This window comes from Sinocyclocheilus rhinocerous, unplaced genomic scaffold (assembly GCF_001515625.1).
Source record: "Sinocyclocheilus rhinocerous isolate Xijiao unplaced genomic scaffold, SAMN03320098_v1.1 scaffold387, whole genome shotgun sequence".
Taxonomy (NCBI): Eukaryota; Metazoa; Chordata; class Actinopteri; order Cypriniformes; family Cyprinidae; genus Sinocyclocheilus; species Sinocyclocheilus rhinocerous.
Window position 1 is genome coordinate 646,994 of NW_015651557.1, and position 26,212 is coordinate 673,205.

Sequence of the window (26,212 nt, forward strand, 5' to 3'; positions counted from 1 at the left end):
AATAGTCCAGTCTGGAGAGAACAAGAGCTTGGACAAGGAGTTGTGTGGTCTGCTCTGTTAGGAAGGGTCTAATCTTCCTAATGTTTTATAAGGCAAACCTGCAGGACCGGGCCGTTGTAGCAATATATTCTGTGAAGCTTAACTGATCATCCATCACAACTCCAAGGTTCCTGGCCAGTAGCAAGAAGTTGTGACTTAGAAACCTTACCCCTCCAAGACACCCTGAAGGGCCTACCAGAGAGGTAAGACTTGAACTACTGGAGTGCGGTTCCTGAGATGCCCATCTTCTTGAGGGTGGACAGGAGGATCTGGTGGTTAACTGTGTCAAAAGCAGCAAACAGATCCAGCAAGATGAGTACTGAGGATTTAGAAGCCACTCTTGCCAGTCTCAGGGCTTCAGTAACCGAGAGCAGTGCAGTCTCAGTTGAGTGGCCGCTTTTGAAGCCAGATTGGTTGCTGTCCATGAGGTTGTTCTGTGCAAGAAACATAGAGAGTTGTGTAGGGTTTACTAAGGTGCGAGTGGTGAAACTGTTTAGCATCTCTTTGAGAGTGGGGGGGGACCATTTGACATTTAGTACCCATATAAGTGTGACGTCTGGGACCAGGACTGTAATTTATATGCAAATGTCAAAAGCTAAAAGGGTCTTCTTAAACCATAAAACCCAAAGATCATGCGTGATTCTATGCAGACGCTACAGTTGGTTGAACACAACTCGCTCAAGTGTCTTTGCAATGAATGGAAGAAGGGATACCGGTCTGTAGTTTTCTAAAAGTGCTGGATTTAGAGAGAGTTTCTTAAGCAGTAGGGTTACCCGAGCCTGCTTGAATGCTGTGGTAAAAGTACCAGAGTGAAGAGAGGTGTTAATAGAAGAAATGGCCTGAAGGAGGTGAGTGGGGATAGGATCAAGCGGACATATAGTAGGATGATTGGAAAGAATACGTTTAGATACGTCTGCCTCTGAGAGTGGAGAGAAGGTGGAGAGAGAATGAGTATTTATGGTTACGAAGTTTTTGTCAGTTTGTGGTGTGGAGAATTGGTCGCTAATGGTTCTTGATTTATTTATGAAGAATATTGCAAAGTCATCAGCAGTATGAGTTGATGAAGGAGGGGGTGGAGGAGGACAAAGAAGAGAAGAAGAGAACATCAGACAGCCAGGGGGCGGAGGTGGTGCGTGCTGGTCTAGATAGATAGATAGATAGATAGATAGATAGATAAGCTTTAATATATCCAACTTTTAAAATGACTAAACTTATATGTTTTCCTTTGAACTCTGTGTGAAACTATATAAATAATTAAATTCAGTTGATTCCTTTGCATAGTCATATATTTTCTTTCTGCTGCCAAACTTTTGCTGCAGCGGAAGTGCTTATTCCTTCCTTGTAAATGAATTTAAATTTATTAAATTTTTTATATTGACATCTCTTAATCTTCAGAAGAAAAGTGAATTGCTGACTCTTGCGAGAAGTGAATCCAGCTGACGCTCTTCACGTTCCGTGTGACTGGCTGTTTGCTGCATGTGTCACACTTTCAGGTGCACACACTCCAGAGTTAATCACAAACTCCGGTCCAAACTCTGAGTTGACAGAGAATGTTAATATCGAGTTTTGTGAGCCCGGTGAACCTGATCTAAACCAGTTTGGCTTTATCGGGTTTTGTCAACTCAAAACTTACTCTGCAACTCTTGAGTTTGTTCATCTCGCTTCATGCTACAGGCCACAGGTAATACTAATCCCATGTGAATAGGGCTTTAATGAATGGATATAAATGTATAAAAACAAAAGCAAGTGAGGGACTAATGACTTAATGAATGCAACACAGATTAACAGAGTAACGTAATTAGGACAACTAGGAAAAGTAGGTCAAAGGAAAGTCAACACAGAAAACCACAGACATGTAACAAGAGGCCAAAACAGAAGAGATATGTTGGCTCTTCTCAGCACGCACAAGCAGACAAGCTGCCACATTCTGAACTAATTGTAAGTGTGAAATAACGGTCTGACAAGACCCCACATTAAAAAAAAAAACATTACAATAGTCCAGAAAAGACAAAATAAAGGCATTAATAAGAGCTTTAGAGTGGGCGGGATTATTCACATGTCGTTATAGTTGCGCCGCCTCTACTACCACGACTCCTAAAAAAAACTTTTTCATCCCGCGTCGTCCCATCAAGCTCTCGCTGGATCCGCTCCTCTGCTATCAGAAAAGCACCATAAGTGTTAATGTCTGAGCATACTCTGGTGGGGCAAAAATCATAATCTGTTTTACTTTGATTTAACTGAACCAAATTGTGAATCATCCAACTTTTCATCTCTTCCAGACATGCCAAAAGTACATTTGAACCACAATTCTCTCCAGATGTCAAAAGGAGATACATTTGTGTATCATCAGCATACAAATGGTAAGACATGCTGTATTTTTTTTAAAAATCGAAAACTTGCTGCATGAAAAATCAGTATGCACCTACAATGGGAATATGTTTTTATTTTTCATGGAAGGTAAAAATAATGACATCCAAATAAATGCACAAGTTTATGCACTTTAAACTATGCTTCCAATATACATCCAATAAAGAGAACAGGCTGAAACAATTAAAGATTTTTTTTTTCTTATTTACAGTATGTTGTAGGATTTATATTAAACAGTATTAATTAAAGAACTGACCTGATTTAAACCAATTTCCTGTACAAACATTTAATTTATTCGTTAACATGGAAACTACAAAAGCTTTACCAATCATTTGAAACAACTTAAACCAGAATTACTTCTCAAACTTTACTGCAAGGCTGCTCAAGCCCATGACTGCTATCATTGCCCCCACAGGACGTGACAAGAGCTGGTTTCAAAACTCATGTTTTGCATGCCAGCCAAACCACAAATGCAGCCATAATAATCTTTGAACTTTGTAACTCTTAAATCTGCAGCTCACTGCTATAATGATGAACAGGTCACCGAAACCTTTCCAGCCCACGCTACCAAACTCCCCAGTTTCACTTACGACACTGCAGAGAACTAGCAGCGAAGACATTCTGGTAACACACATCAAATGAAGTGTTACGTAAAACATAGGGATTTCACACTAGAGAAAACCCAAATATCCACATACAGTACAACAAACCATTAGATTTATTGAATACATGTGTTATTTATTCAGTTTAAAATAAATATGCTGAAGTAGAACGTGTAGAACCTGTGACCTGTTTTTGTTTGTTACATCTACAGATGTTTCTTGGATGGTGTTTCATGTGCAGATCATTTCTTTTACTAGGTCTGAGGAAAATAATACAAAAACACAACGAGTAAAAAGAACAAACATCCTTTAAAAATAGTTACATTTTGTATTTAGTCAGGAAATTGTCAGTACATTACAATAAAATATATCAATTATTCAAATACTTAAAATAATTAAAATCAAGAGACAAGTCTCCTTTGATAACTAGCAGCAGGTCAGCAAACAAAATAGTCTTACTCTGTTCCTGTTGTTTTCTCCTTTTTGTGTGTGTGTCTGATGTTAGAACATTTAGGGGGAGACAAATAAAAGCTTACAATTCATTTCATCTGGATGAATCACTTTGTTTCGACCTGAATCAGCAACATCAAATGAGATGGAAGAGGAAGCAAAACAAACATAAAGCCTGCATCTGCCCTTGTAATATTTGTAATGCTTTGTTATCAATATACATAAGAGTGGTATAGTCTTCTTGTAACAATCTGAAAGGTGGTAGCTAAAAGGTACAAACCCACTATGGAGCCTTGTGAACTCTCTTGAGCAAGACAAGAACAATGTGCATTTACTTTTAAATTGTAACATATTTAGACATAAGTGTATGATGATGATGCATCAGCCAAGTGTTATTAAGGGAAATAAATAAACATTTTGCTAATATAGTAATTTGCTTATTTGCATCTGCTTATTTGCTAATAACAGCACAAAATGTAAAGGTGCCCAGTAGTAAATTAAGAGTTTATGTTCTGGAATTGTTCCAACTTATTGTAAACATGCCATAGCGCAGCCTTTATTGAAGAAATCAAACATGGATAAGAGTGTGTTGTGCAATTATAGACCAATTTCAAACCTTCCTTTTTTTAGCAAAGATTTTGGAGAAAACAGTTTTTAATCAACTTGAGTCCTTCCTTAATGATAATGCTATCGGTGAAGACTCTCAGTAGGGATTTAAAAAACATCATAGTACAGAATCTGCATTATTGAGAGTTTTTAACGATATTTTTATGGCAACTGACTCTGGTGACGTGACTCTACTTTAGCTTTTAGATCTTACAGCGGCATTTGATACAATCAACCACCAGATTTTGATCTCACGGTTAGAAACTTGTGTAGGTATTCGAGGTAATGCCTTGAATTGGATTAAGTCTTATTTTCAAGACAGAAGTTTCTCTGTTCAGATGGGTGAAGGTATGTCGACCTCAGCGCCTTTATCTTGTGGTATTCCACAAGGATCCATTCTAGCACCAGTCTTTTTTTCACTTTATATGCTCCCGTTAGGTCAGATCTTGAGTAAATATGGTGTGTCATTTCACTGTTACATAGACGACGAGTATTCAAACTGAATGATTTCACTCAGCCTATAAGGTTTTAATTCAACATGATGATGTCTGAAGATGTCTGAAATGTCAATTTTTGTGTCTAAAATAGACACGAAAACTTTTGATATTCAGCATAATACAATCATCATATCATTATTTTCCCAAGACACAAAAATAGATCACTTAACCTCAGAACTGTTTGGTCTGACTAAATCTCACATATGTCGATATTCAGATAAAATCACACACACACACACACACACACACACACACAAGTCTCACATAGCCATTCATTAAGTGTTAAAATGAGATTTTGTGTTGGTCATCTTATCCCATCTTACCTACCCTTTTTCTCTATTCCCTTAATTAGTCCACTAATATAGTCCACTATAAGGAAGGAATTAAAATGAGTAAGCAAATTTGGACACAGAGTGCTGGCTTTAAAAGTATCCCCCCACCCACTCTCTGTCTCTCTCTCACTATCTCAAAAAAATTATAATAATAAAAATAAAAATCACTAGGCTGGTAGCCTGTTTAAAAGTACTACACTTTTGTACCTTATTTAGCCCTAAAAGATGCATATTACACTCTTAGAAAAATATGCTGGGTTAAAACAACCCAGCGCTGGGTTAAAATAAACCCAATAGCTGGGTTTGTCCCTTTTTAACCCAGCATTTTTTAGAGTGTAGTACTATAAATGAACATATATTACCTTGTTATTATTGCAGTGCATTATAGGATTGAATAAGTGCACATCATATCTACTAAGCTTTTGGATACCACTACAAAATCAATGTCCCCTTAAAGAGCGCACTACAAAAGGGTAAAGGGAGGGATTTTGGACACAGCCAGAGTCAGTGAAATTAATTCATTGATGTTATTAAATTAAATAAATATATACCTCCTGAATATGTTCTAGAGGACGCCGTTCATACTAGAACACTCTAACTGTACTTTCACTACTGATAAAAATAAATAAAAATCTTTGTGTACGGGACGCAAGGGGGCGTACATGCTCTTCAATTTGATATTTACTCAAGCTTGTCTTATATTGATTCATTGACATGAATGCACATTCACTAATTTGCACAGAAAACGTTCGTTTTCATTTCAGTTACAATAATATACAGGAGGATTGATCTTTAATCTTTTATCATACATTGTTTATTTTTATTTTTATTTCTTTCTTTATTAGGCTATTCATATATAGGCCTAACTATGAAAGCAAAATTGAACAATCAGCTGAAAAGAGCACAAAACCGCTATTCGGCATCTTGTTTATGACATTTCCAGTTTCACAGGGAAATGAAACAACTTCAATCAGCAAGTGGTTAACTCAACTGTAATTCGGCAAAACTTTTGTTAATTTTAAAACCGTACTATGATGAAGGCTTTGCTCATTAATATTTAACAAACCTTCCTGGAGAATACTGTCACATTACAGGATTACTATTCATGAACCACGCCTTCAATAGCAGCATTCCTTTAATTCGCTAGATTTCGCTTGTTTTCTTTAAAAAAAAAAAAACACTAGCTTTTCAAATCTTTTTGTATTCTGTCTATTTGTCCTCATTTGTAAGTCGCTTTGGATAAAAGCGTCTGCTAAATGACTAAATGTAAATGACTAGCGCCCGCTTACTAACGTCTGTCTTTCAGCCAATCAATTTGGACTACTGCTACTTCATTAATATTCATGAGCTTAGTCTTCGCCATAGTAGAAATCGCTTGCGGGTCCGCTTTACGTTTTGTCAGATACGTAAGTGCGCACTCTAAAGGGAAGCTGCAGTGTGCCAGCCCCCTCCTCACACTAATGTGTATGAGCTTTGACAGCTGTGTCTTGTCTCTTGCGCAAACTCTGGACTTCGAGCCCGAATCCCTCAACCTTTATCTTCAACTATCTCAAGCGTTCTTATCACGTCGTATCGCTCTTCTGGCCAACCCCTTTCGGACCTTGAGCAGACCTAACTCGGTCCAGACTAATTTTTTTTTTTTTTTTTTTTTAACCACTAATCTCACGATTACTCACGTTTCCTTATTTCAGCATTTACATTTGACAATCGGATGTTGACAGTGTGTGTCGATAGTTTTTTATCAGTGTCACAGATAAGAGTTTCTCATGGACGATAAAGATGTTCTGGTCCAGACTGGTGCAGCCCGGTTTGAGATCAGCATCACACTGCAGCTCAGAACAACTTTCCTCGGCATACCATTAGATATTTTAACGGTTTTAGGTCAAATGGTTTGCAACGTAACTAGAATTAATTTAACACGACTCGCATATAAAGGCGTTGAATAGATTTTCGAATATTATTTTGGCATGACGCATCGTCGTGACGTCATGGTAGTGGGAACTCATTTCCGTAAAACGGTTCTTTCGAACAGGATTAAAAAAAAAAACTGATTCGGTGATTCTTTTATCAAATGGTACCTTTTATGAGATCTATTCTAAAAGAAACTATGGTTACACTTTATTTTAAGGTGTCCTTGTTGCAGTGTAGTTATACATTTAGGTACTGAGTAATATTAATTAACTACATGTACTTACTCTATGGTTAGGATTAGGGTTTGGCTTAGGGTTACTTGCATGTAATTATGCATAATTAATTGTTATTATAAGAGTAATTACATGTAACGTCTAACAAGGACACCTTAAAATAAAGTGTTACCAAAACTATGAAACTGTAGCACGTTTGCTATTTATTACCCCGTTTTCCTCAATTAACTTTTGTTAGTGTTTTGTTGTGATTTCACTGTCCTTGTAGTCCATGTGAGGTAAATCTTCAATACAATTATGTCATAAATGTTTTTAAACAAGATATAGCTAAATATATACAATCAAGTCATAACTATATTTCCAGTTAGTTGTATGTGTTTCACTTTTTGTGTTTTGCTGTTAAAGTAACTTTCGTCCTATCAGTCAAATCCTCTGGAGAATCGCTTAGTGAACCGGCTCTGAATCACTGACAAGAAATGAATCGTTTACGCAAGCGTTACATGACGGCTGTGCGCGCGTCGTTTCTCTCTGAAACAAAAAATAATAATTTATATTTATTAGTATTTCATTTAATGTGGTGGGGATTTTTTTTCAGTCTGTGCCTGGAAAATATTCTTTTACTCTAAGATAATTTAATAGAAGCTGATTCTACTTTTTGCTGATGTCATACTAAAATAGCTTGTCATCCCAAAATACTAATTTAAGCAAATAAAACAAAATACCAGAAACTTCCAGTTAAAGTCTCAATTTAATAATTTTCCTTCCTTGGAAAAACAATAGAGACATTGACGAGATCTCAACTAACATTCTTATAAGCTGTTAGAGATAATACTCACATAGTGTTCGCCTAGAAGCCTGTATAACTATAATGATAATTGAATTAGTCAATGTTTCAGATTCACATGTTGACTCATCGTTATCAATCTCTCTGCTCTTCGCTTTTATGGGTTAATGTCATTAACTCCTTTTCCTTGTGTTACCAGCAGTACATGGGACATTATGTTCAAACATGGAAAAGACATTTCCAGTTGTGAAGTAACAAGGTTAATGATTGCTTCCTGAGATAAACTCATTGATGAGGAGACAATAGTATTCTGTAGCAAAGATAGAATTAGTGGCAGGAGGCACAATAGACATGTTAACTCTGGTTTGCCATAAGAAGTCACATTTCTAGTTAATCTTCTTGGTCAAATGTGATGTCTAATGGTTTGAGGGAGACCATTGAAAAGCATGAACAAATCCTTATTATTATTATTATTATTATTCTGCTCTGGACTTCTGACGTTTAAGACTGTCTCTGGGCCTCTCTAGCTGAAAAATGTTGCACATATTCCTTTCATTCTCTTAAAATCTAAACATATATTTGCATATATACTTTTTTTTTTATATATAGATATACTGATGTAACCATAGCCAATAAATCTTTTTATGCAATACCAACGTGATGGTTGATATTATAAATCGATTCTAAAATCTAATGTTCCAATGTGTAAGCTCCAATGTCTTGATATTATCTGCTTCCATAATTAGTCAGTTCAGTCCAGTCCAGTGTTAATATTGGCCGATAACTTTATGGTCAATATTAGAGGTCGACCGATGTATCGGTTTTGCCGATTAATCAGCACGGATAGTTTTTTGCTGGAACTATCGGTTATCGGCAAAAATCCATGCCAATAGTTTTCCGGGTTGCGTCCGTTGCTGGAACGGCTGAGAAGGGTCTGCTGTCATTATACAGTACGAGAGCGGCCTCTAGTGGTTGAAATCACTGACAGCACGTGCTATTTGTTTATACACGTGATACTGCACGCCTAAGATTAACAGTGTTCCTGTGGCTCAGTGGTAGAGCATTGCGTTAGCAGCGCAAAAGGTCGTGGGTTCAATTCCCAGGGAACACACATACTGGTAAAAAATGTATAGCCTGAATGCACTGTAAGTTGCTTTGGATAAAAGTGTCTGCTAAATGTATAAATAAAAAATAATAAAAAAATAATGAAAGCTGTGTAATGAAAGTATCGTTCCTTGTTAGAGTGTGTTAATTTCAACATTTTTATTATTATTATCTAGCTATCGGTCTCGGCAAAATCCACTATCGGTCGACCTCTAATATATTGTCAACTGGAATGCGTATTACACTGAGGTCATATCTAGGGATTTTCAGATTTGGGCCTGTAACTAGCAATGAGAATCATGAAGACAACCACTTAATCCATCATCTCATTCGAATACTAGACCTACTACCTGCAGAATACTAAGGTTTTCAAGATTGCTGACAGGGGTGCTTCACTAGTCAGACTGAAAAGCACAAGCTTTCTATAAATAGAAGCCGTCATTTTCTCTGCAGATGGGGGGTTTGGGGGGGGGGGGTCTGGAGAACAGTTTGGAGCTGCTTGTGTATAACACGGTGTCCCTGCATTGTGTTTGCTTTAGATAAAAGGACAAGACATGTAGCTTCCCTGTTCACACACATGGTTGATTGTAAGCACATTGACTGTAGCACATGTATGTGTAGCTGGTCTACAGTAGAGATGGATATTCCCCATGAAAATGTGCTTATGAACAGTAAACCTTCAAAAAAAAATAGCTTTACCATCACAAAAATCATGCAAGCAAATAAAGTTTTAAAGAATATCATAATGTTGTTGTTTATATTATTGGTCCCACTTTATATTAGGTGGCCTTAACTACTATGCAATTCAAAATAAGTACTTATTGTGTTCATATTGTATTGCAAAACAGTTTTGCTGCTATGGAGGTGGGATACGGGTAAGGTTAGGGACTGGTTTGGTGGTATGGGTAGGTTAAGGTGTAAGGAATGGGTCAAAAGTGTAATTATAAATGTAATTACAGAAATTAATTACAGGTGCAGGTTTTTTTTTTATACAAGTACAATGTAAAACATGAATGTACACAATAAGTGCATTGTATCAAATTATTAATTTAAATGTAAGTACATGCATATGCATATGCATTTTGCAACGCTGCAAGCAATCAAGCGGTATATAGTGTATATATTATAGTATATATGTGAGTATATGTATGTGAATAAAGTTGGACATAATTATATATTCAACTTTATATAGAGAGCTTGGCGATAATATAGCTACATGAAAAATGACTAAATGAAAAATCAGGCAGCTGAGATATATATCAATTCAAGTTTATTTGTATAGCGCTTTTCATGATACAAATCGTTGCAAAGCAGCTTTACAGAAAATTAAGTTTCTACAATATATTTAGTAGTAGCTGCTCAGTGGTGACTATGTCAGTTAATGTACATATGGCAGAAATGTACGGAAAAATCAGTTAAAGACGTAATCAAACAGACGATGAACACTATTAACAGCAATTATTATATGTTGCACTCAAACTTATAGCAACATTTGGTAGTTCTGTATGTTGTTTATATCACTTTATCAGAGTTTATTGAATTGTTGGATATAATATATTAAATTTAATACAGTTTACATTTGTGTGATGCTATAAACGATCACACAGTCAAGATTTGCTATATAGTATAATAGCTAAAAATAAATAACTGTGGTAAAATCACTGTAAAGTTCACTGTTGTGGCCTATGGCATATTTGAAACTGTGACAGTGGTAATATGATAAAAGAAACCAAATGCCACAATTTTCAGTATTACAAGGCTGTAACCATGTCATGAACAATGAGGGTGACCAAACCTGTTTTTTTTTAATTTTTTTAAAGGGGTGGTTCACTGGGTTTTTTCTAGGCTTGATTGTGTTTATGGGGTGCAGTCTAACATGTGTTAATGCTTCGTTTTTAAAAAAACGCATTATTTTTCACATAATTTACCTTTATTCCACGCCGCTCTGTCCTTCTCTGAGAAACGGGCTGATCTTTTCCTGCTTTTATGAAGCCCCGCCCCCAGAAATAGGCAATGGGCTCTGATTGGTTAGCTAGCCCAGTGTGTTGTGATTGGCTAAACCGCCTCTAGTGCGTGTCTAAACGTCCACAGCAACATCACACACTAACTAACGTTAAAAAAGTGAAATCGCATTGAACCACCCCTTTAATAGTAATGGTCTGAACTTGAACCTGAACTTAAAGTAATCAGTTTGAAGCATTTTCAAGTGCATACTCTTATTCGTATGTTATTGTTTATTGTCTTGTCACATTCAGTTAAGAATTACATAAATCAAGTAAAGGAAAGAATATATTTTTAATTCAAAACTGCGAAATTTGACAAAAGATGGAGTAGTTTGCAACACTGGATATTATTGTCAGTTATATCAAGATAAAACAGTTGTTAAATGTTAAATGTTTATCTTACCACTTTCCATGTAATCTTTTGCTGCCCAGATTGAACATCATCATGAAAGTGTTATTAGCATATAGCATGTGAATAATAGATTGTATTCATATTTGTTCTGCAGGGACACATTTACATTTTTAATCACACAGCAGTCCAGTCAATCAAGATGCATGAAGTAACAGCGCAAATTAGGCCCTTTCAGGTTCATGGTTTGGAAGATGACACTTTTTAAACTCACTAGGGTTGTTTTGGCTTGTGTTGCTCAGTGCAGTCTTCATAGATCAGGGGTTGTTCCCCAGGACATGATGAGACTAGACTCAACATACTGCAGGTATCAGCAAGAGTCATCGACTCTATCACACTTCTTTTGGTGAAGTGCACTGCAGTACATATCTCCGCAAAGGCCAGAGCTGTTTCTTCAGATGAAGAAAAACAGACTATAGAGTTTCAAACTGAGGTGTTTGAACATGATCAGTAATTTCAAATATTTAGAGGACTGTTTTGGTTATTGCTGCTGTTCATTTTTTTGTGTTCAGCACTGAAAATCAGGTGACAGTTTCAACATCTTAAGCCATGCGATGATACTTCCCTGAAAACAGAGGTGTTTTTTCTTTGTCTGTTGAGTCACATGATAGTCCTGACTCAGTGAAACTCCAAAGTAGGAAGTGTATTAAAGGAGATCACGTCGCAGTCTGTTATTTTGCCCTTGGGAATGAGGATGTGTTAGAGCCTCCCACAGTCATAGAATTGGTCGCATACACACTGCAAACTTTTGGGAGTGTACAAATGAAGACCTCTATTAGCATTACAGTCAACGGTCTGATATGGGATTTACTGCAGGAGGATATGACCTCTGTAAACTGCAATAGCTTTAGTTATGCCAACACTGAATTCTGCATATGAAACATACAGTTTAACTTTTCACAGTTGAAGTGCTGATTTCACAAGAGCTTAGTCAACATATTTCTCTGCATGGACACGCATTAGTAGGTTCTGTTTAGCTGACCCATGCATTGATGTTTTATCAGCCCAATCGTGGCATGCAACCTTTGCTCAGGATGTTTGGCTGTTTCCTACCAACATGTGACTTCCCTCTGATGAGGACAGTGCTGTCAGCAATACGAAGCGAGTTCATTGGAGGCTTTTGCTGATGGTTGATCTCCAACTGGTGGCGCACTACATTACAATTTTTACATTTTAGACAGAATTAAATAAAAAATGTGCATTACAATAATGTAAATGTATATGTAACAACGTTTGTAGATCGGGAAGAAGGAGGCGGGAACATTTAAAGAAAACTTTAATAAAGTAAACAAACACAAAACGAAAGTAAAGCGGCAGCCCCTCGCGGACGACTGCCGCACACAAAACACAAAATAAAGTCCAGGCCTGGTCCTCTCTCGTCCAACACTGTCGTCACTCCTCCTTTATCCTTCCGGAGCTCCTCCGTGAGACTCGAGACCGGTGAGTGGCGCAGGTGTCGTGCATTAGCATTTACTCAACCGGCCTCGCTCCGTTCCCACGGCTCTCGGCCCCGCCCCTCTCGTCACAGTATATATAACTACAGAAATGTATTACAGATGTAATTACAAGACGGTATTTTCCAATATAAGTACAATGTAAAAACATGTACAGCGCAATAAATGCATTATATCAAGTGATTAATTTGTATGTAAGTACATAGTAGTTAAGGACACGGCTGCTCAAATGGAAGCTTGGTCAATTTGTTGGTGATCAAAGGTTCAGTATGTATACCCAATCTAATTAGGTAGTTGCTAGATTATCAGCTGAAACAGTTCAAACTAATATCACAAAAATTATGTCTCTGTGATGACTGGTTCATATACCAAAGGAGTCTAGCCTCCTCTGAGATTGTTTTATAAATCTTTTACAGAATGTATTTTTCTACAAAGGTTTTGTATACATTCCGCAAAAGTTTACCTGTGGGGCTAATAATTTTACATTTTGCATTATGAAAATGTTTTTTATTTATATATATATATATATATATATATATATATTTTTTTATTATTATCTCAATATGTTACAATTTAAAAGTAAATGCACGTTGTTTTTAAGGGTGGCATCTTGTCAAATATATTAAGTTTGCACTTCTGCCTCTAGTCTTAATGTGTCCAGACAGATGCTATATTTATACCTGATTGAATTACATGTAAACACATGTCAGTAAATATGCATTTCAGGATTATCATACAGTATGTGTGCGTAAATGGGTTTCTTCAGAGAATCCATATGAGCAGGAAACACAAAAGCACTGATTTGATTACCTTAATGTAGTCACTCAGACCTGGGAATCCCCATCTGTCCTGTTATCTCACTTACACTAGTGGACTCAGTCTTAAAACCCTTTTACCTTTACTCTCACTCTCCCTTAGGCTAACTGAAATACAGAGAATCTAACTTTGATTTGACTTTGATACAAATCATGAGTTGTACTTATTCTCGTGGAGATTTAGTTAAAGCATCTGATGATAGTTGATTATCATATGAGTATCATATAATGTGCAACATCAATTTTATTTGTAAATGCTATAGCTGAGGGGCTAAACTTCAGCATATTGAGGCCTCTATTTCTTCAGGTGCTCCTCCAGATGTGCATCAGATCAGCCACATGTTGATTCTGATTTTAGCTTCGTCAAAAGGGCTGTAGTAATGGAGCATTTCGGTTTTATTTAGTTCAGTATAACTTAACATCATCAAATGTGTGCGATTCTATCCGCAACAACTTTGAGGACACCTAAAATATGAAAGAACTGTGTCGGATTTGCATGCTCTAACATTATCACAGACTAATGGCTTCCATTTGTTAAGCAGTTTACAGACAAAACGTGTTCGAGGGATTTTTAAAGAATGTTTTTCACTTCTGTTTTACATGAAAACTTTAGGTGTGTCAAGTTAAAACAGTGAAATGATTCATGGCTCAAGACAAGTACAGTTTGTCTCATTCTTTGCTTTCAAAACAACCTCTTTCAAAAGAAATGTTAGAGATTGCTTATGGTTTTGTACATGACATTTGCAGTGATCTAATTCTTAGAGTTTGGTCATATGAGTCTAAGCCTCTGTTTCTAATAACTTAAGATCCATGGTCCAACGGAAAGGGCCGGTTATAATACATGTTGTTGAACTGCCAAAGTATAAAACCATGCTGTCATTTTTGCTAAAAACTATTAAATGAGGAATAGCTATGGGGTAAAGTGTGCCAGTGGCTCGAATAATAGTGATAGTAAGTTTTGCATCCAAAAGCACTGTTTTCAAATTATTATAAACTTTTTCTGGCTAGTTTATTGCTCAATAATGACACTCAGTGAGGAAAAGATCTTTCACTAATTCCATTTCATCAAGACTTTAAGCATTTTTATTGTGCTTTTCCTTATTTAGAGGACAACTTGAAAGGACGGCTCACCCCCATCAACATTCATTCACCTTCATGTTGTTCTAAACCACATGGCTTTTTTAAAGGAACACACAAGATATTTTGAGAAATGTTTCAGTGTTTTGTGGCACAGCTTGTCCCGACTGTCCAATATGAATGCATAGTGGATTTCATAATGTATGAAAAAAGCATACTTCATCATCATATCTAGCTGACACCAGATTGTGCTGATCAGTAAAACCATCATGTTAGTCATCGCGTCATCAAACTCAACTCAAAGTCCTGATCATGTAATAGTAGTAATGTGGTGTAAACTTTGTCCTGAGCATTCATGCATTGTCATGCATTTGCTGAACATCAAGACGTGTATGTAAGAGCTTTTCTGTGAAGATCACTGTAAAAGCAAGACGTGGCATTTTTTTTTTTTTTTTGCGTGTCTTCTTAGTATTATTGAAATGACTGACTGCTGCTCTCTAGGCCCACTGCTGTGTCTGTGAAAGCAGATGATTGACAACCCGAGCATGTCTGTCATATTTTGCTCATAAATAATGCTTGAGGTTACCAGATTTACCCTGGCCTGGTAACCCTATAATTATAGCATGACAGTAACAACCAACAAGATATGAAGAGTTCATTTGCAAAAACCGATAACTCATATGATGCTGCTAAAAAGAACATTATTTTGTGTATTTGGTGTAATGAAATGTGTTTATGCGGTTTAAAGTTAAAAAACACATTATTTTCCACATACTGTACATTATTGCCCCGCCTTTTAATACACGGAGCCATTGGTTCCGTGAAAACGTTTCAGCTTTTATTCTCCTTTTTCGCCCTGAAGAAGATATCACAGGTTCATCAAGTTCGTCGAAATGATCCAATCACGGTATATGTGGAGAATAATGCACAGCAATCAGCTCATTTTTTTTAAAGTGGCGTTTATCGGTTTTTGCAAATGAACTCTTCATATGTTGTCACACTCTGTGGACTCTTAAAAAAATAAATAAAATAAAATAATAAGTAAATAAATAAAATAACTACAAGATGAGCTAAAAGTGCTGTCCTACATCCCTTATTGTATTTAGAAGTGTAGTAGTTTAGTAGTTTGTAATAATGTCAGCTGCAAAAAACTGTTCACCCTATTCATTGTACATTTTTCACTGCGCTTTTTTTTTGTAAATGCCAAAAGACGGTTTGTGTTGGTGCTAAATCTGGCCATATATGTATGAACAAAAATTGAACAAATATGAATAATTAAGTTGCTTTATACATTTCAGACTGAAATTCGATTTTAAATCACTAATAAAAAGTTGGATAAAGAAAAAAAAACAATACTGGTAGTATCAGTCAAACCATTTCTGTAACACTCTTTCTCCATAAGAACTTATGTATTGGACCACTCAATTTAACATATTATTAAATAAAAGGTACCATTACTACTTTCTGAGGACGTTTGTTTAGTCATGTCAGTTGAAATCAAGCCCCCTGATCAGACAACATAACCATGCCAACCAGTTCCCAGCATTGCAGGATTTAATGAAGTGTTAAGATGTAACCGTTTAATCGTTAACCCAGGACAGATGTCCACACTGACTCTTTAATTCTAATCCTTTATCATACCGTTTTATTTTACACCTACAAACCAAAAAATAACACGTTTACAAAATCATGTATGATTCCTCCCTAATATCTTGTCTAAGATATATGGATTCAGCTAATACAAAACTAATTATTGGGATTCCTGTAATACAGATCTTAACGTGCTCCATGTTTGCATTGCCAGGCTGCTATGCAGACTTACGACTGCAAAGGACAGGAAGTCTTCTCCAACGGCAGCGCTGGCCATATGAACGGCAAAGACACGGGCAGGATGCGAGAAGTGGCCTTTGAGAAGAACCCCTCTGAGCCACTGGTATAAACGTTTTATTTCATTTATGCATTTCATTTAATGTTTAAAAAAAAAATTTTTTACATACAAAGAAGAATAGAATTATTAAATTATTTGAAAGTAATGAAAACATGAAACATTTTAAACAATGTCTAATTTACTTGTGTCATTCAAAAGGATTATTAAGAAGACATCTAGTCTAAATTTGTGTTTTGTGCCTGTTCAGGGTGTAACTCTTAAGCTGAATGAAAGACAGAGGTGTACAGTAGCGAGAATATTGCATGGAGGGATGATACACAGACAAGGTTTGTTTGCGAATAATAATCAAGTTTCCATACAGCTCAATGAATAATTGCTAATGACAAACCTTTTATTTATTTTTTAACAGGTTCTTTACATGAAGGTGATGAAATCGCAGAGATTAATGGGAAAAGTGTTACTAATCAAAGTGTAGACCAGCTACAGAAGATTCTGGTGGGTTGTGTTCTCATTTGTGGACACACACTTTGCAGTGTCTTATGAGAATAGTACATTTTAGCATACTTTTAAAAAGAGCATTTATTATTAATAAAATATACTTTAAAAGAATATACTTAAGTGCGAACTGAATTTTATATTTTTGGACATTTAATGGTATGTTATTAAAAAATAAATGAAAATGTATAAATCTTATCTTAAATCCAATTAGTTTAGTGTAAGACTGCTTTCTTGGCAGCATTCACACATTGAAAAGCATTCATTAAAGGGATAGTTCACCCAAAAATGAAAATGTGATGTTTATCTGCTTACCCCCAGGGCTTTCAAGATGTAGGTGACTGTTTCTTCAGTAGAACACAAACGAAGATTTTTAACTCAAACCGTTGCAGTCTATCAGTCTTATAATGGCAGTCAATGGGCTCCACGACTTTGAGAGTAAAAAAAACATACACAGACAAAACCCAATTAAACCCTGCGGCTCGTGACGATACATTGAGGTCTTAAGACACGAAACGATCGGTCTGTGCAAGAAACTGAACAGTATTTATATCATTGTTTACCTCTGATCCACCACAATGTCTGAGCGCGTTCACAACATCCGGCGCGTGGCGCATGACGCGTGTACGTGCTCTGGCATAGTAGACATAGATATATATAAGTAGATGCCTCATTAGTGACTGTTTCTATGGGCCGTGATACGTTCCAAAATGGCGGATGCGTCAACGTATCTGGAGCGGTCGAATAGGGCATCTATACATGTGCGGAAGCGATCTGTCGCGCGTATACATCTCTCATTATTTACACAGTGCAGAGAGATTGCGGACGTGTTCACTGGCACTGCGATGATCTAAAGATATTTAGAAGTAGAGGTCATCACAATGGAAGACGATTTTGATATATCATCAGACAACGTGGAATTTTTATTTGACGTCACGCGCCGGATGTTGTGAAGATGCTCAGGACAGTTCGGACATTGCGATGGATCAGAGGTAAAAAATGATATAAATACTGTTCGGTTTCTTGCACAGACCGATCGTTTCGTGTGTTAAGACCTCAATGTATCGCAGGGATTAATTTGTTTTTTTTTGTGTGTTTTTTTTACTCTCAAATCCGTGGAACCCATTGACTGCCATTATATGACTGACAGACTGCAACGGTTTGAGTTAAAAATCTTCGTTTGTGTTCTACTGAAGAAACAAAGTCACTTACATCTTGGATGCCCTGGGGGTAAGCAGATAAACATCAAGTTTTCATTTTTGGGTGAACTATCCCTTTAATTGGCTAAAATATATCTTAATGTAATTTCTATTTAAACTTGTATGTCATGTGTTTAAATATATGTGTCTTTACACTTGACAGCATGACAAAATTCTCCATGCACTGTTTTAATGTCACATTGTGTTGTATCATACGTGATAGTATACAATGAAATGGTAGAATCTCAGGAAAACTACAGAGAATTGCCTGGGTCATATTTCATCCTAAAATCTAAAGAAAAATTAAGAAATTATATTTAACATTTTGTTTTGTTAATACGAAGTATGAATGAAGTATACATAATGATAATGACGGAGGATTTTCATGACTGCCTTAGATGATTGAGAATGGCATATACTGTATCTGTGTTATGCTAATTCGAATTTGGCATGAAGATGAAGCTTCAGTTCAAGTTTCTGTTGTGTAACTACTTTATTAAAAGCTGAACTTTAAATTCTGGGTAGCTTGAGGTTTGATTAGCTGTAGTTTCAAAGCAGCTCCCTGAGCACTGGCACTCCAAGATGTTTCTGTGGTTGTGTTGCTTTTGATTTAATGTTGTTGGATGCTGTTCAACATTACAGAAAGACACAAATGGTGTCGTCACATTGAAAATCATCTCCAATCAGCAAAGTCGCCCCATGGCATGTGAGGTGAGTAAAAAATAAAAAATAAATAAATAGCGAAACCAGTGTCACATCTTACCAGTTTCTTGCTTTATTATTATGGATCCCAGCCTACTCAACCCGCTTTTTCCTTTGATCAGTAAATACACACTTAAATGTTATCACTTCTTTCTTTGTCTGTCTATCCTGTATCCTTGGTTAAATTAAGGTTTGGTGTTTATCATGGGAATGGGAAACTGATTGAAAGACACAGGTGACTATTTAAAGCATCAATAGCAGATAACTACACTTACTTTTCTCATTAGTTGAAGTAACTACAAACTTTCTTCTGCCATCTGCTGGTCACACAGCATCAAACTGAACTGCAGTTGATTAAAACGTATTAGACATGTTTTGATGTTGTGTAGAGCGATGGCAGTCCTCATTCACCATGTACAAGTAACCATTATGCTGCTGTAAAGTTTGAACATGTAGAGCTTTTCTTACCATTTTTAGCCTGTAACTAGTTCTAGCTGTAGATATTGTCACTAATCAATCAATCTATCTATCTATCTATCTATCTATTTATCTATTATTTTAAAGAATAGTTTAAGCAAACATGAATGTATCACATGAAGGGATTTTTTTTTTTTGAAGATGCTAGTTACAGCTTCTACAGTAAGTAAGAAAGATAATATATATTAAATAATTAATGCACTGAATGCTTACAATGCATTCAGGCTATAAATTTTTTTTACCAATATGTGTGTTCCTTGGGAATTGAACCCACAACCTTTTGCGCTGCTAACGCAATGCTCTACCACTGAGCCACAGTGCATTATGAAGTGCATACAATGAGGGAGTAATGTTTTTCAAATAATGTTTTTGCAGACGTATATGAGAGCACAATTCGACTATGACCCTGCCAAAGATGAACTTATCCCATGCAAAGAAGCTGGCCTGAAATTCCAAACGGGTGACATTATTCAAATTATCAATAAGAAGGATCCAAACTGGTGGCAAGGGAAGGTGGACAACTCCTCCACAGACTTCGCAGGACTCCTCCCTTCCCCAGAACTTCAGGAATGGTACGTTCTGACATGCATTCATCTTTTTTTGGGCCCCACTTTATATTAAGTGGCCTTAACTACTATGTACTTACATCAAAAATTAAGTACAATGTACTTATTGTGTTCATATTGTATTGCAAAACACTTTTGCTGCTATTGAGGTGGGATACGGGTAAAGTTAGGGACAGGTTTGTTGGTATGGGTAGGTTTAAGGGTGGGTTAAGGTGTAAGGGATGGGTCAACTGTGTAATTATAAATGTAATTACAGAAATTAATTACAGATGTAATTACATGCAGGTATTTTTAAAATATAATTACAATGTAAAAAACATGTATGTACACAATAAGTGCATTGTACCAAATGATTAATTTAAATGTAAGTACATAGTTGTTAAGGCCACTTAATATAAAGTGGGTCCTTTTTTTGTATATTTGGTGATTGACTTTCTTTGAAGTTATGGAGAGATTAGTAATGTACATGTACGATCTCCCTGTCTTTCACAAGTTAAACATTTCTTTTCTTTTTTTCAGGCGAGTAGCAAGCAAAAGCAAAGCAACACGGGAAGCCAGTCAGTCCTGCAGTCCTTTTGGCAAGAAGAAGAAATGCAAAGACAAATACCTTGCCAAACACAGCTCAAGTAAGTGAAGCTCACCTCTGTAGCATTTCTAAGGCCTGCATGTGATTTCATATCACATGCAGTGCATATTTATTTTGAGAAAATCCTCTAATAACAATCTTTTGAAAAATAGGCTTACATACATACATATACTTTTGGTTTGTGTTCAGTTCCATGTAGATTAATTACTTTTTGGATGTAAAGGTGACACTTCTACCAATGAAGATTAGATTTCACAATGATGAGTTGTAATAATTCTCAAATGTCACCTCCCAATAACCAGTTTATGGCTGTAATTAAAAAAACAAACACTCAATGTAGTAACCCAGTATGAAGCACAAACGGTGTCTGTGTTAAAGTGCAACATGTGTCCGCTGTTGTAGAAGCAGGCCTTAGACAGGTGCTCTTGTCATGCATTAACTAAAGAATTTGTGTTTCTTCCTTAGTCTTTGACCAGCTTGATGTAATATCCTATGAGGAGGTAGTGAGACTGCCTGCATTCAACAGAAAAACTCTGGTTCTCATTGGTAAGCATCTCCATAGCTATCTTAGTCACAGCTCAGACCAGCAGGATGATTTATTAGAGCACAGATCATCATGGACAGCACAGACTGTGATCATGTCTTTCCACAGTTATTAACATTGTAAATCTAGCCAAAGTTTTTTACATTGTAATTAAAAAAAATAAAATAAATAAATTGAGGGTTTGACCATATAATTCTCTCTTCTGACAACCATAATCAAACTCTCTCTATTTTTTCTTCTTTTAAAAAGGCATAGAAGGCATATATATTTTTTTTTTTACTATGGACCTTTTTCACATTTCCTAGTTTCTCAGCAGCAGAAGTCATCATAGTTGGGTAAACTTCTAAAGCAGTGAACATGAGACTACATCATATATATTGCTTCATGATGTGTGTTTTCATGGCTTTCAAAGAGAGGAAAAAAAAATAGATTGATAACAGCAGTCAGAAAACAGAAAAGTGTCAAATTTACCGTCACGCCCATAGACGCTATATTAGAAACACATTTGCTGCAGTGTATACTATTTTTTTCTGTAATTTCATGCAACGGTAATATAATACAAAGTAAAGTGTTATAAATTTACTTTTTTTTTTTTTTTTAAACGGGGAAAAAAAAATATATATATATAAATTTGGCAGGATTTACAATGCTGATGACCATTAAAACGTGCCATTGCAATTTGTGAAAAGCAAATGGGAATGCAAAAATATATATTTGTTGTCATTTGTGTCAGACGTTTACCCAACTATGACAACTTCCGCTTCTGCACACAATGGAAATATGAAAAAGAGTCCCTTGATAAAATGTAGATCACACAGATCCACAACGATGATCTTAATAATTGAAAATGCACAGTTAATTAGAAGTGTACAGGCTAAAATGTGTTATTTATTTAAAGGTGCACCTGGAGTTGGAAGGAGCCATATTAAAAATTCACTGCTGAGTAAATATCCTGAGAAGTTTGCTTACCCAGCACCACGTATGTACTGTCCAGCTGCATGCCTTCTCTTATTCATTTCTTAAAGGTCCCCTGAAATGCTTAGAAACACGCAGCGTTACTCTGTGTTGACGTCATTTTAACTGAAACAGGAAGACAGGGCGGGACATATCAAGCAGCCCCGCCCCTTTTTAAAGTAGCCAATAGCGTTCGTTTATATCACAGCTTGGGCTAGATCAACACCCAAAAAACTTTAATTTTGATTTCATGGGGACTTTAACCATGAACTCTTCCACCTGTTTTTGAGAGTGTGAGAGCCAAATTGAATTGTATACAGTCTTAAATCTATGTGTACATAGTTTACCCAAATATTAAAATTCTGCCATTATTCATAACTTGTCAAGTTGACATGCTGCATCATTTTTAGTCCATTGCAAATTGTATTTTGTGCACTATAAAGGCCCAGATGTACTTTTACAAAAACGATCAAATGTGACGTCATCTCATAAAGTTTGTTTAGAGTTTGTTATAGTTTAAAAAAGCTTGCCAGCGTGAACTTTTTTTGGAAAACGCTGGCTGTTAAACATCTCTGAGCTACCACTAGTTTACATACTCATCTAAACACCACATCCGGCAGTGCAGACGGTGTTCGCAAACAAGTAGAAACCATTGCTCTGCTATTTCAAACATTTTTTTACCACTGAGTGAAAACCTTAGAAAAAAAATCAATGTAAGGATATTGGGGGCTTTAAAGGGGGTTACAGTGTGTTTGTTTGTTTATTTCCCTTCCACTCCATTGATTTTCCATTGTTTTTCTGTGTAAACATGTTCTAGACTGACTTCTTTTAGTTCAACTTTTAAAAAACAAATAACTAACTAGCTTTTTGTATTGCAATTTTTGAACGCTTTAAAAAACACTTTTTGAAATTATTTTCGCTTCAAAATGATTTTCTTAATCTCTAGTTTTATTGTTCATTTTTTAGTTTTCCACTTAGATTATATTATCATCCTTAAAACAAGTTACAGGTACTTGTTAAACAAAACTGCACAAGATATTAAGACTATAAGATATATCTTTTAGAGATAATTATTTTTTAAATTATTTATAGATCATTTTTAGAGCTTAATTTAAGATATATTCTCTGAAAACAAGTGTTACAAAAATCTTATTTTGAGAATATTTACTAAAAGGCGAGACAAAATAATGAATCATAAAAACATACCATTTTCCTTTGTAGACACCACTAGACCCCAGAAGAAGGACGAGGAGAATGGCAAAGAATATTACTTTATTTCCAATGACGAAATGACCAAATGTATCATCGGAAATAAGTTACTTGAATACGGCAGTTACCAGGGACACATGTTCGGGACTAAGATCGAAACTGTCCACGAGATTCACGAGCAAGGGAAAATCGCTGTGCTGGATGTGGAACCGCAGGTAATGACACACTGTCAAGTCAACCGTCAATGTAATTAACATAGCATTTGATCCCTACCCTTACCAAAAAGTAGTATACTTCAAGTTTATTTTAGTAAGTATACTTAAGTAAAGTTCAAGTATATTTTTAAGTATACTTTATGTAGTAAGTATACAAATATCAGTGTACTAGTAGTATACTTGTAAGTGTACTATTTCAATACTCACTAAATTGGCCCACTTTCTGTCTAGGAGCACAATTATAGCTAAAATATGTCTAAGTCAAGTATACTTAAATGTAATTTTAAGTATATTTCTGAGAAGTACATAAAGCCCATTTCTGAGAAGTACATAAAAAGTAGACTAAAAGTATACTTTCCTATTTTTAGTTTAAAAGAAGTATACTAATAGCACACTTGAATAAACTTCTTTTTCGTAAGGGTAGCATTGTGGAGATACAGTCAATGAACTTTCCAGTGTCACTAATTCTTGCTTTGACAATCAGTGGTTTGCTGAACGCTTTCTGTTTTTTTCCAGACGCTGAAAGTGCTCCGAACGGCAGAGCTCGCTCCTCTCGTGATGTTCGTTGCTCCTACAAACACTGCCAATCAGGTTACAAAACTGATTTATTCAAACTTGTTCATTTCTACTCATGCTTATGACCTGAAGGTTATAACGCAACAACCTTTAATTTTTACAACCCAAGTTTCCATTCTGCTTTTCAGTCAGAGGCGGTGCAAAACATCCAGAAAGAATCCGACAGCATCCTCGGTGCATACCGCCACTTCTTCGACGAAATGCTCGTCAACAACGATGTAGATGAGAGTGTTAAGGGTGTGGAGGAGGCCATCGAGAGAGCCTCCTCAACCCCGCAGTGGGTACCGATCTCCTGGGTGTACTAAACCCCAATCCCGTTCTCCAGTCGCCCCTCCAAAAAAATCCCACTCACACAGTGCCCTGCCTAATACAGTCGTTATCAAGACAGTTTGCACATGAATAAGTGTTTTATAGAATGTTTGGCAAAAAAGCAATAAGTTTGTTCTTTTTGTTTAATATGTGAATGATTTTCAAATGACAGAGCGCTATAGCATTAAGCGATGACATTGTTAGCGATGCAAAAAGGACCTCTAACTGTGATTCAAAATACCACTCAGTTCATTAAGTTCTGTTGGTTTTCGATCCTCCCTGAAGTTTCAGTGGGTGTTTGTTTTTTTTTAAAGATTATTACATTTAAAAAAGCACGTTAAAAACACAGGGAAATTGTATCAGTCAATATTTGAAAGCAGTCCTGAAATGTTCTTCATAATTATATATGGATTTACCTCAAGTCCTAATGTAAGGCACTTTTAAAAGAACTGAATAAACCTCTCCCTACACTCCAACTGCGAATGACTCTCTTGTGTTAAAGTGTGGAAAACTGTTACTGCGACTAGCTACACCATCTTTTTCACGTTTTAGCACTGGTGTCTGTGATGAGCAGTTTCAGCTGTTTCATGGATGTTGGATTTGTGAAGTTGTCTGTGCTTGGTTTTTGTGTAAACACGGTCTGTTGTTCTTGAAGCACCAAACAATTGGGCGGATAAGGTTACAGATGCTAGTGCTAAGTTAAAAAGATGATATATACACATTTGTTTGCTTCTTTCATTTTAACCTTTTAACCAATCATCAAAATGCACACTCATGCACAGTCTGGCCTTCAGTGTGCCTCAATATATTTCTCCTGATAATTTGCACACTGATATTTAATCACAGTGCTAGGTCTATTCTATTTAAAGCAGCACTATGTAACTTTTTCTGTGTTCAAAATTTGCAAAATGTATATAATGAGCGAGTACATCATGAATTAATCTTCCAAACCGCGTTTTTTGTCTTATTCCGAATCACTACGGTACACTTATAATAAGTACTTATATTTGGACTATTGTAGGCTGGTCGGGTCGTCACCGCTGCGGAGTAACACATACCTGCGTGAATCGCCAGAGACATAAATTTAGAGAAGTAGCTCCGGTTGGAATGGTCTTCCGCGGGATGTGTGCAGTTCTGTTTATTAACCGCTAGAGCGCCAAAAGTTACATAGTGCTGCTTTAACATTCAAAAAAAGTCAGATGTATTATACTAATAATGTTTCTGTCCTGAATTGTGAGTGACAGATTCACACATAAAATGTAATGCCCTTTTAACAGTTCAAGATCATGGTGAACTTCATCTTTCATCTAGTCTGACTAAAATACATAGCTAGTATGGTAAACAAACATTATGCTAAATATGACATTCATACACAAATGTGCCTAAAACAGCCCTTTGTACCCTGCATTCAGACGGACTGGGGCAATGTAACTACACTGCCCAATTTAAATTTCCTAATTTTTGTTTTGTAGTCACTGTAGTTCTTTTTTCCATTTGTCAATTGTTATAATCATAAATTCATGCATTTTATGTTTCCATGTAAGTGTTAGCATGTTGCTAAATTCATTATCTTTGTAAAATATCATATGTCTTTTAGTAAAAGTTTAATAATAATGGCTTTGCATTCCACTTTAGTTCAAATGAAAATTTAGGAAGAGAACCAACACAAACTCTTCCATAGGGCAAGGAATTTGGGAAATATTAATTAGAGTATGTTTACTGACCACTAGATGGCAGTATAGGATTGTGTTTAAGATAATAGAAGAATTAGAGTGGAGAATGTAGTGTACTTGCTGAATTCAGATCCGC

General features: G+C 36.1%; 1 protein-coding gene across 1 annotated transcript; it reads left to right on the forward strand.

Moving 5' to 3' along the window:
- The first annotated feature begins 6,659 nt into the window (after positions 1–6,659).
- On the forward strand, positions 6,660–24,728 carry mpp1 (MAGUK p55 scaffold protein 1). The gene is made up of 12 exons (XM_016518559.1): positions 6,660–6,791; positions 16,488–16,616; positions 16,819–16,897; positions 16,981–17,066; positions 18,908–18,976; positions 19,820–20,016; positions 20,530–20,636; positions 21,062–21,142; positions 22,039–22,119; positions 23,316–23,518; positions 24,035–24,109; positions 24,223–24,728. Exons 1-12 carry the CDS (start codon positions 6,660–6,662, stop codon positions 24,397–24,399), a joined length of 1,416 nt encoding a protein of 471 aa, XP_016374045.1. The 3' UTR covers positions 24,400–24,728.
- Positions 24,729–26,212: the final 1,484 nt, after the last annotated feature.